The following is a 12,077-nucleotide window of genomic DNA, read 5'->3' as shown; positions in this document are numbered from 1 at the left end:
TGCAAAATTAGATTGCATTTGTACCCCTCAAGGCTTTGTAGGCTTTTAAAGAGTCTCCAGAGTAGGACGAGGGAAAGTTGATGAGGTTAACCGGATACTGCAGGTCAGAAAAGCTATCCGTTCCTTTATCAGAACACGTTAAAAGCACCCCGAGGGCATTATAGGGATCTGTTATGTTTAATCTATTAAGTTTGCTATGTACATGTCTATGTCTTTTGAATTTAATTGCGCAGTGAACTGTGGCGCCATTCATTTTATATCCGCTCCCGGCTGTCCCTGCATGCCAAAAAGGTGATGGGAACAGAAAGGGTCACGTGACGTCCGGACCTCCATTGGAAGTATCCCAATATATCACCTCGCTTTAAAGTATAGCAACATATTGCGTCGCAACCCCATGTAACAATGATTCTTGCCGATACACAGCCCTGCTTAATCTTGTATAATGCCGTCAGTGTGTGAATGAGTGAGTGAATGGGTGAATGTGAGGCAAAATTGTAAAGCGCTTTGGATGGCCATGGGTCTATGAAAGCGCTATATAAATGCAGTCCATTTACCATTTGTTGGTGTTGTCTTGTGCTGCGTTCACACCAGCCGCGGTAGAGGGACGTCAAGCGCAAGTGATTTCAATGTTAAGTCAAAGTAAAGATGCGTTGACGCACGTCTGGAGGTCTCATGACGCGATTGACGCACATTGAGCTTTGCCACGGAAAACTTCGGAAAAATCGGAACTTTGTCGGAAAAAACGTGCCACGTTAACCAATCAAGAGTCTGCTCTAGTAGTGACATGATTACAGGAAGCGAGCGGAGTCAAAGAAGCCCCACCCATGACGCGAATTTTCGCGTGAATATCTCGATGACTAGAATTTCACGCGCGGCTTTCACACAAATGAAGCGCATACACTCAAAATGTTCAAGCGTTCGACTACGCATGGTAGACGCGAATTTGACGCCTGAAACGCATCTGGTGTGAACCCACAGTTACTGATGCAAGTTCAACAATTTGCGCGAATAGATTACATAAAAAGTCAATGCAAAGATGCGCTCAAACGCGTCATCGTGTGGGGCGATGCGAATGAGGCGATATAGGCAGCGCGTTTGCCGCGAAAACACGTGCTATTCGCCTCAAATGCATCTTCGACCATGTTGAAAATATTCGACTCAAGCGAAAAATTAGCATGACACGAAGTTAAATCCCGCGAGTAATCTAATAGTTTGGTGTGTACGTAGCATTATGCTTTATGTTTATATTTTCAACTTGGACGAAGACGCGTTTGAGGCGAATAGTGCGTGTTTTCGCGGCAAATGCGCCACCCATATCGCATCATTCGTACCGCCCCACGCGAGGACACATGACTTTGTATTTAATCTACTCGCGCAAATCGTTGAACTCGCGGCTGTTGAAAACCCACAGTTATTGTTACATTAATTTAACAAAAGCCTATTTAGTGCTGCTCACATGTTGTTTCTGTCTTTTTTAGTGGTTTTAGAGCCTAGTTTATGTGAAAGAACATCTTTTCCCACACCTGCTGTTGGGTCTGGGGTCAGACGTGAAGATGACATATTGTTTCAATGGCGTCTGAGGAGGAAGATGGAACAAGCCAGGCAATGGTGTCAGGAAACCTCTTCCCACAGTTCTGTTCTCCATGTACCCCTTGCACACACTGTGGGACCAAACCAGGTGAATTAAAGCCAGCATGCAAGTGTCTAAATTTCTCGTAGTTTGCTAGACATCGTGGTCATTTGCCAGGCACTGTATGCAAAACATACAAAAGCCAACAATTTTGCATATATTTTGCTAATATGTTATATTTGGAAAGTATTTCATTTTGTTGCATGCAACATATTTGTGTAGAATCATCTGATAAACATTATCAGTGGCCGTGTCAGTTCTGTTGTATGTAACTTATATATGTGCCATTGTTTTGTCTCAATATGCACATCAGTAATATTTTTGTAAGGTTTGTTTGTAAAAACTACTTCAATGTCCTAATATAACTAAGGGCTAGTCCTGGATTAATCTAAACCCTTTCTGAGAAACCACCCCAGTGTATTAGTCAGTGTCAGTTACCAAGACAAATAGCTTTTGGCAGTACAAAATAATACAGGAAATGTTTTCTACTCGATTTAAAAGTTGATAAGGCTATTTTTACTACGTAATGGCACAGTAACATTTGCATCTATATTAACATTTCGCACTCTCTTCTGACCCTGTCTGGACAGATTTTAGAGTTGCACCCATCAGATAAGAATTATTGATCTAGACTTTCACATTTATTATGCAGAGACTCCATGAGAAATTTTAGGTGAACATTTTTTTAAACAATGAATATGTTGTTCTCTGTTTCTATTAAAAAAAGGCACAACACAGCCATTTGAATAACACGCCTCTTCAGAGATCACATCTCACATTCACACCAGTCACCCTCGCCAGCCTCGATCCTCCAACACCTGAGCCAGCATTCCCTATTTCAAGCCCTAGCGTCTCCAGACTCCAACCCGGTGCCACCATTAAGCCCCAGGACCAACATATCCAACCTGACCCCCTTCCTCAAAAAAAGAAACATGAAACCAATTTGCCGCGACATCACAGACAAACAGAAACACAAGTCAACATCCAAGAAAGCAGCGGCACGAAATCCTCCTCTCCATCTCCACAGACTTCTGATAGCACAGAAGAAAGGTGGCCAAATACTCGGGGAAAGAAAACCACAGCAGTCAAGGGGAAGATTGAGAGTGAGGGGCATGAAAAGATTGCACCTTCAAGTCGAAAGAAAAAATCTGATGGGTATGTCTGATTTTATTGCTTGTTAGTGTAGTGCATCACACCTGGTTGGGAGACATTTCTGTGTTGTGAAGTAACGTTATTACGTTAATTGTTTATCCATGTAATATTTTCTTGTACTACTGTATCAGTTTAAAGGATTAGTCCATTTTCTTAAAAAAATATCCAGATAATTTACTCGCCACCATGTCAACCAAAATGTTGATGTCTTTCTTTGTTCAGTCGAGAAGAAATTATGTTTTTGAGGAAAACATTCCAGGATTTTTCTCATTTTAATGGACCCCAACACTTAACACTTAAAAATAATGAGGCATAAGGGTCTTATCTAGTGACACGATTGTCATGTTTTGCAAGAAAAAAAATGCACTTTTCAACCACAACTTCTCGTCTTCCTCCGGCTGTGTAATGCACCAGCGCGACCTCATGTAATTGCATAATGACGTGGAAAGGACACGCGTTACATATATGAAACGCACATTTGCGGACCATTTCAAACAATAAACTGACACAAAGACATAAATTAGTATCATTCCACATACAACAACATCGGGATGGTCCTCTTCTCCACACTTGTAAACACTGGGGCGTAGTTTCGCATATGTCATCCGTGACCTCTTGACGTGATGACGTATTACGTGAGGTTGCACTGGCGCGTCACAGGAACGGAGATAGGCGAGAAGTTGTGGTTTAAAAGTGCATATTTTTTATATTTCTTGCCAAAAATGACAATCGTTTCCCTAGATAAGACCCTTATGACTCGTTTGGAATCGTTTTAGAATCCTTTGAAACTGCAATTTTAAACTGCATTATAACTGTTAAGTGCTGGGGTCCATTAAAGTCCATTAAAATGAGAAAAATCCTGGAATGTCTTCTTCAAAAAACATAATTTCTTCTCGACTGAACAACACAAGACATCAACATTTTGGATGACATTGTGGTGACTAAATTGTCGGGTTTTTTTTAAAGAAAATCGACTAATCCTTTAAACTTATATCTGTGTCTACATAGTGTTAAAAAGAGCAGCAGTCCATTGAGGGTCAAGCAGGCGAGGGGTCACGAAGGAGTCAATCGCAAATCCAGGGAGGTGGGTGGAAAAACGAGGTGGCAGGAAGAGGGTCAAAGGTCGGCACAAAGAGGACGGTCTGGAGATCGAGCACCACCCCCCTCACCGATACAGAATGCTTTGGGACAGGTGTGTGTCTTAGTTTTACTACATTGGTCCTTAAAACGTATTTGCAAACATAAAAGTTTCTATATTGGAGCTATTGACAAACACTACTGAGTAAAGCAACTCATTCAGTCTTTATTTTGAATAAAATAGCCATAATTAAAATGTTCTTTGTAAAATACATTACTGAATAGTATATTCTTCTTGACGTTGGCAGGTTGTCTCCGAGGTGCTTTTTTCCAGTGTTGATTCTCCAACCCCTTGCAAGACACCATATTCATCAGTTTCCCCAGCATTCACCCCTCCTCCACCACTACAAACCCCTGATGCCCCTCCACCTGATGTGCAGCAACCATTTAAGGTCATAGATCAGCTTATGCAGGATGCAGAAGGTAGGAAAGGTTTTTAAAGGAATAGTCTACCCTTTTGCCATATTAAACTATGTTATTTTCCTCAACCTAGACGAATTAATACATACCTATCTTTTTTCAATGCGTGCACTGTACAGCACGTTGTTAATGTGTTAGCATTTAGCCTAGACCCATTCATTCCTATGGTACCAAAAAAAAGTTTTATTTTGTGTCACCATACTTACTGGTATAACTCCTCATGTAACAGTCTTTAAATAGGGAAAACACGGAAGTGTTTGGTGGCTTTCCTGTTTGGTACCATAGGAATGAATGGGTCTAGGCTAAATGTTAACACATTCATGACGTGCTGTACAGTGCACGCATTGAAAAAAAATAGATATGTATTAATTTGTCTAGGTTGAGGTAATGGCATGGTTTAATATGGCAAAAGGGTAGACTATTCCTTTAACTTGCTGTAAAATTGTATGATGACTATGATTTAACATGTTACGTTAAGTCAGAACCTGTTATAAATAGCGGGACTGACCTTTTAAAAGTTCAGCTCGTCCAACAGAGTGTTCAGCATTATATCAGGTGTGTTCAGTTACGATTGATTGCATATAGTTATTTTAGTTAGATACATTTTAGTAGATAGTAAGTTTTGCGGTCTAAATGTAAGTTTATATGCTATAAAATGTGAAAGTTGGATCTACTTAGAAGAATTACTTTAATTAACACATAAAACTTAAAGTGAAAAATTTAAGGTGATTTATTTTTTTTTTTGCTAAAATGTTAACTTAAATTGGTAACAACTAAATGTAAGCTTTTTCAACTGAAATTTGTCACTCATTTAGAAATTTAAGTTTTAAAAAAATAACAATTGAAGTAATTTTTAAGTTAACCCAACTTTTTACAGTGTACAACATACGGTAAGGTAGTACTTTGTTGTCCCCTAGAGGCAAATTGATTCACAGCTAGCAGAAACATACAACGAAAAAAAAGACATTAGACATGAACATATACACAATAGAATAAACAGTGATAGATACTAAAAAGTAAAAATAGACAGCCAACAACAAACAAAAGATTGTTTATATATTTGTACGGCATAAGTGCTGATAAAACATATTGGAGGATGGTAATAAATTAAACCTATTCTGCAGAGGGTGGTTAGGATCACTGACAATTAATTTGGCTTTCTTCAAAATTTTTACTTTATACAAATAATTTATTCAGAGGCGATCCAATAATCCTACCACACAATTTAACAGTACCCAACAATCTGTTTTTACTTTTCAGATTAAAACAACTATACCAGCACAAACATGATAAAATAATAACTGACTCAACAAAACAAGATGAAAACATTTTCATAAAATGACTATCCACGTTAAAACTTCTAAGTTTCCTTAAAAAATGCATATGCTAGTGTACTTTCTTCACAACAACATCCATGTGTGCCTCAAAAGTCAACTTGTCATTAATAACAGTGCCATGGTATTTAGATTTATGTACAATTTCAATCGGTTTATCCTCAATACCCACCGAAGAGATGGCTGTAGGGTTCTTCCTAAATCCATAACCATCTCTTTTTTTTTAGATGCAAAGGACCATTTACACCAGTCAATAAAATCCTCCAGAACAGAACCATGATCAAAATTGTCATTATTTAGTAAAGACACAATCACACAGTCATCAGCAAACTTAATGATATGACATTATAAATAACATAAATAACAGAGGTGAAAGTACACAACCCTGTGGTGATCCAGTAGATGATCAGATGTACTTAAGAGAGCTCTACAGGAAGATTTATACACCCCTTTTACAGATCCATAACAAAGATCCAAGCATTTAATGTAAATGTTACATATTGCTAGAACCCACCCAAGGACTTCATTACTTTGCAATGGCCCATAACAAAGTTTGGTGCATCCGGAGATAACCCTTGGAGCCCCTGCAAAGTCTTTGCAATAGTTTTGATTGCCATATACACACAACCGGCGCAACGTCATAGAATGTCTCTGAACAGGTTCACGCCCACTTTTGGGGGAAAAAAGACTAGACCTTCCATTGACTTCCATTCAAAATAGCGGAACAAAGCAACGCTCGTATACAGCCGGCAGGCGTAAATAACTTATGAAATCACTCAGATTAAACATGTTGAGTAATTATCTTTTTCAACCCTGCCTGCCATTAGAGCGCGAAAGATACATCAACACATTTAATTTGGTCACTATAAAAACATGTCCCTTTCATTCTCCCAGCGTCAAATTTGTGACAGTTGGGTCCCTGTCGAAATGATAAGGTTCAACAAAGCCATCGATTTCCAAATCAGATTGAGAATCCTGGTCCTTGAGCCATGTTTCCGTAAGAGCGAGAATATAAGAGCTGCTATACTCCTTCAGAAACTTCACATTAGCCCGCAACTCGTCCACCTTTTTGTGAAGTGAATGAACGTTTCCCAACATAACAATAGGGAGAGGTATTCGACGATGGCCTTGTCATTTCAACCCTTGATGACTCCTCTTCCTCGATCCATTCGGCTTGCAATCCCATCCTCATTTTGCCAGAGTAGAATCCGAATACTTTGAAAGCATAATAATATGAGTTCCGTAATAATATGAGAAACTTGCAGCTGTACCGTAAAGGATCACGGATAGGGATGCACCGAAATAAAAATTCTTGGCCGAAACCGAAACCCAAAAAAGAGGAAACCAAAGCCGAAAAACCGAAATAAATTATTATGCCAATTATTAGTACAAATGCATTTATGGCTATCACTGTGTACTAACTATACTAGGGGTGTGTGACAGATCACAAAACTCACGGTTCGGATCACATTACAGTTTTTTGAAGCATGGATCAGATTATTTTTCAGATCAGCAAAAAGGGGGTGGGGAAAATCTAATAACAAATAAAGAAATTGCAAACATTTACAAAAAAGAACAAAGTTGCACATTAATAAGGGCTAACATTAGCATTAGGTACATAAATGACTCATAACACTGTCTTTATTGTATAAATTAAATATATTATTATTCTTAGAGCTACAGAAGTGATTTTTTTCTTTGGCTTGGGTTGTTTGATTAACATTAATGACACAGACTTAAGTAGGTTAATTGAGGTTACTGTCTCTTTAAATAAGCAGAGACTGGTTTCTGACTGTAATCTATTCATACACTTAAGACATAAACATATGTTTTTTATTAGAAAAAGAATACTTTTGAAGATAATTTTGTTTATTTGTGCCCTGTCAATAACAGAAAGATTTTACGTTTGCTTGTTTGAGTCTCACTCGTGTGTGCACTATTGAGGGCACTTAAACGTGCACGCACACAGAGACCGAGGACGAATCCCAAACAGCGCAGCATAAAACGTTACGTTGTTTTTCATTGCTTTATTCAGCAAATGTATGTTAATGGACTACATTATGAGACACATTTGCGCGACTCTCTCTGAAGTTTACACATCACGAGTTCTGATCTTTGAAGGGCTTACTCACTGTGATGATCACGTCTGGACCGGACACATTCAACCGCATGTATGTCTCTGTGCGTACAGACAACTGCTCACGTTAGTGCCCTTTTGCAGTTAAATACATTCATACCGCATACATGTTGCTTCAGACAAGCACGTGCAGGTCGCGGTTTCTGTTTGCGTCATCACAACATTTCGGCCGTATTGTTTCGGTGATAAAAGTCTTTCGGTAAAATGCTCTTTTGGGCCATTTTCGGCCGAAAATTTTCAGTTGCAGAATATTCGGTGCATCCCTAATCACGGAGTTCACAAAAACCGCTCCAAAGGTGACGAGTGACCATTGACAGGAAAAAGAGGCCTCTCATATTTATGGAAGTCATTGTATATAAACGCAAGACCACGACCATGAAACACACCGCTGCTGCGTGTCGCCATACACAGCGCAACCATCCTAAGTTATAAATATATTTCAAACTATGACATGGTAGTAAACACAAAAAATTGATTCCAAAAAGCGGTTGTTTATTTGCTTGCTTGCTTGCTTATTTATTACTTAAACATCTCATGACAATTATATTTGCTTGTCAATCAGGCTTAGTTACATTTTTAACGTCATTCATAAAAAGATGATTTTCCATTCTATTAAAATTTTGATATCTTGTACACAGACTCAGATGGAAAGGAGTTTGAAGATGATCCCTTACTACAAGTTCTCAGACAGCAAAGAAAATTTGTGAAGGAAAAACTATGGTGAGAATATCAACTTTTAATTATTAGCTTTTAAAGATGCAGGGCCCTATTTTAACGATCTAAGCGCATTGTCTAAAGCGCACAGCGCAACGTCTAAATGGGCGTGTCCGAATCCACTTTTGCTAATTTAACGACGGGAAAAATCGTTTTGCGCCGAGCGCATGGTCGAAAAGGGTAGGTCCTATTGTAATGGGAGTATTTTGGGCGTAACGTGCAGTAAACCAATTAGAGTCACAGCTCTCATTCCCTTTAAAAGCAAGTTGCGCTGGCGCTATGTCTAATCCCTATTTAGATGACGGACTTTGTAAACTGAAAAATGAAGCGGAGGTAGAAGATCCCCAGTTTAAGATTAATGTTAAATAATTGTGTTGTTTTTCCCTTATATTGAAATTATTTTTTTTATTAAAACCTTTAAAACCCGTTTTCTTTTAGTCATGGAAGTAAAAAGCAAGCTTGTAATTGCTTTAAATGTATGGCTATCCAATATCATCAAAAAATAATTTACAAGTATCTAAGATAAGTTTTGTACTCTAAAAATACTTTATTTGTAACAAACAGGAGATAAAGAAATTACAAACGGCTCTCCTCACGTTTCAGCACTTTGGACAGCGTTTTTTTAGCAAAGAGTTTTTTTAAGCATTACTTACAAATGTTTCTCATCTCGCCATATCCACAGGTACATCATATACAATAAATCCGTGAGGTAGCATTAAAAAAAAACATTTAAAAACAGACGCATTTGTTTAAAGCAAAGCATTTATTTACTTATCAGGCTGCAGGTAAAGCAGCTCTTTGCGCCTTCTAACGTCTCATAATCAGTCCCCATTTATAAATATGTCCAAGAGACTCAATAATAATCTCTTAAATTCAATCCTTTAATCTTTCATATTTAAAAGCATTTTTGTGCTGCTGCGCATTTATGTACTTTGTGATAAGCAAACCCGCGTTGTCCTCCCGTAGGCGCATATTACTAATGCGCTCTTTAAATAACATAAAACATATTGCGCCATTGACTTTAGACTTTAGACCAGGTTTTTTTAGTCAATGGCGTAGTCTATTTTAGTTGCCTCAAAATAGCAACGCGCCAACAATGCGCCTGAACACACCTCGTTTTTCAGACCAGAACGCCCATGAGCGCAAAGGGGGCGCAAATGCATTTGCTATTAAAACAACGCGGCGCTAAACGTGAAAATTAGGGTGGAAACTAGCAAAAGACACTTGCGTCGCGCATTGCGCTGCATTGCGCCGGGTGTAAGATAGAGCCCGCAGTGTGTAGATTTTAGCGGCATCTAGTGAGATTGCAAATTGCACCCCTCCTTTTTGAAGCACATAACAGGACAGACATGTCATCGTCTGAGACAACATTGTGACAAACACGCTCTGTAGAGCAGTTTGTTAGTTTAGGGATACTGTAGAAACATAGCGGCGCAAAATGATGACTTCCATGTAAGGGGACCTGCAGTATGTAGTATGCAGATAAAAACGTCTCATTATAAGGTAATAAAACAATACAGTTCATTATGTAAGATCTTTATACACCACTGAAAACATATTTTTTTGCATTGCTGTCAAACGATCCTTCAAAAATGTACACACTGCACCTTTAATTCTACATCATTTATATTCTACTCTACATAAGTCATATTAAGCAAGATTGATATGCGGTTGTATTAAATTGATTTATTTTGCTTTATTTTCCAGTGAAGTTGACATGATGCTTGAGCAGTTTCTTCCATTGACTCCTCCAACAGGCACATGATTCATATACAGAAAGAGCAATATTTCAAACATGCCATCATGTTAAGGTTTACTACTATTTATTTTTGTTTTATTGTGGATTTGACTGTGTATGACTGTATTTATAAATAAAGATCTTTGCAAATAAACAAGGGTGTTACATTTTAACAGTAAACTTTACATTACACAAATAAAGATTTTTATTAAATTAAAACATAATTTTATCATTTAAAAATATGTACAACCTCGGCGTAGCGTTAGAAGAGTTGATTAGTTGAAAACTTCTTGCATTTCTTTAGAAAGTGCGAAATCACGATTTCCCATTGTCCGGATTAGTCGGTGTCAACTCTGTTACTGTCCAACTCTGTTACCAATGTAGAGTAACAGTGTTGACAGTCATGTATATGTGTGGGTTTCTGTGTTGGACTGTGTGTTTAAGCGTTTTGGATCAAAAGACCTGTTAACATGAGAAGGGATTTGTCAAGCTCACAGGCTGTGTGCCTAACCAACAGTAAATGTGATTCGATATTGTTGGCTTTGAATCAAGTACATTTGGAATTGCCAGGATAAATAAAGTGCCGTCGCCAGGGGCAATCGGAGGAAATGCAAATTACTTTGGTCTTGGACAGGAATATCCAATCCTGCTCCTGAAGAGGCACTAACACCTCCAGAGTTTAGCCTCAACCCTAAACAAACACACCTGAATAAGCTTTACCTCTCTGCAGGTCAGCGGCCTGTCAGGAGCAGGTTTGGACACCTGTGGTCTTGGGTATTATGCATGGATAATGGGAGCGTTTACATGAAAATGTCACACGTGTGTGCATTACGATCCACTGTGATTTAAAAGTCTATCTTCTTCCCGCAGAGGTGCTGAGATGATAAGCATTCCTTCTGGTGACATGGCTGATTCCAGTGCCATTGTGTCCACATTATTTGGGATCCGATATCGCCGATTGAACTGGCGAGTCACGAGTCCTGAACCATCCTAGGGTTGAATATACATAAGCATGCTTTTTTAAATGTCCAGTACAAAATATTTTAGGATATTATCTGACGACATGCTGTCTATCAATCTAATACAAATACTCAAAGCATCTGAAACAGCATTATGAAGAGAAAGACGACACTAGGATACCTTTCTTTGTTCATGTTTTCCCTCAACCACAACATAATCTCCGACCACTTTGACTAGCAGCTCCTCTGGACTGAAGTGTTTCACATCAACCTGTACAGTAAATCCTTTGTTGTCACACGTAACCTGTGTAGACAAAATAAATTTATAGTTGTATATGATATATATATATATATATATATATATAATAAATTTTTAGTTTATTATCTAAAATCACACGTATAATAAAGCATATAATAACCTTTTTTTAATGTAAGTACCGTATATAAATATTCAGAATCTACTAGCTTTTATTAATATTGTTGATTATAATAATTCATTTCTAATGTATTTTATAATAAAACTATTTTCACTATAGTTAATGGTCATTTTAGAGAATCAATACTCCACCTGTGCTGCTCCTGTGTGCGCGGAAACCGGAATTAAAAGTTCGGTCGGTGTCCACGAATACGGTCCAGTCGTCCCTTTCATCTGGGGAAATAACGGTGAGAGGACTCTGTGCCACGGGGTACCGCTTACGGGGAGAGAAGGAGGCAAGTCAAAATCCATTCCCCTAGGATAAATTATAAACGAATAACCACCAAATTTAAGTTAACAGTATATCGATGTTGGTATTATAACAGGTTGGACGAGCTTTTTGAGTGGTAACGTTAAGTTTAGTTTGCTGGTGCAGTAAAG

General features: G+C 38.3%; 2 protein-coding genes across 5 annotated transcripts in view; one reads left to right on the top strand and one right to left on the bottom strand.

Annotated features, from left to right (window-relative positions):
- proser3 (proline and serine rich 3) overlaps positions 1–10,419 on the top strand; it is a 22,522-nt gene extending 12,103 nt beyond the window's left edge. For all 4 annotated transcript variants that reach the window (XM_055197127.2, XM_055197128.2, XM_055197129.2 and 1 more), the window contains 6 exons: positions 1,479–1,678; positions 2,358–2,785; positions 3,791–3,974; positions 4,168–4,342; positions 8,449–8,530; positions 10,232–10,419. In XM_055197127.2, coding sequence (XP_055053102.2) covers positions 1,479–1,678; positions 2,358–2,785; positions 3,791–3,974; positions 4,168–4,342; positions 8,449–8,530; positions 10,232–10,289 — 1,127 coding nt within the window. In that variant the 3' untranslated portion in view covers positions 10,290–10,419. The remainder of the gene's footprint in view (positions 1–1,478; positions 1,679–2,357; positions 2,786–3,790; positions 3,975–4,167; positions 4,343–8,448; positions 8,531–10,231) is intronic.
- hspb6 (heat shock protein, alpha-crystallin-related, b6) lies at positions 10,196–12,077 on the bottom strand. The gene is made up of 3 exons (XM_055197134.2): positions 11,790–12,077; positions 11,403–11,525; positions 10,196–11,252 (listed from the first exon to the last, which is right to left on the bottom strand). Exons 1-3 carry the CDS (start codon positions 11,946–11,948, stop codon positions 11,091–11,093), a joined length of 444 nt encoding a protein of 147 aa, XP_055053109.2. The 5' UTR covers positions 11,949–12,077; the 3' UTR covers positions 10,196–11,090.

The sequence above is a fragment of the Misgurnus anguillicaudatus genome, chromosome 24 (genome assembly GCF_027580225.2).
Source record: "Misgurnus anguillicaudatus chromosome 24, ASM2758022v2, whole genome shotgun sequence".
In the NCBI taxonomy this organism is placed as follows: domain Eukaryota; kingdom Metazoa; phylum Chordata; class Actinopteri; order Cypriniformes; family Cobitidae; genus Misgurnus; species Misgurnus anguillicaudatus.
This window is presented reverse-complemented; position numbering and strand designations above follow the sequence as displayed.

Coding starts and splice junctions, on each gene's coding strand:
- hspb6 (XM_055197134.2), bottom strand. CDS start 11,948: ATGGATTTTGACTTGCCTCCTTCTCTCCCCGTAAGCGGTACCCCGTGG. Junction 11,526..11,789: donor CGCACACAGGAGCAGCACAG/GTGGAGTATTGA, acceptor TTGTCTACACAG/GTTACGTGTGACAACAAAGG. Junction 11,253..11,402: donor GAAAACATGAACAAAGAAAG/GTATCCTAGTGT, acceptor ATTCAACCCTAG/GATGGTTCAGGACTCGTGAC.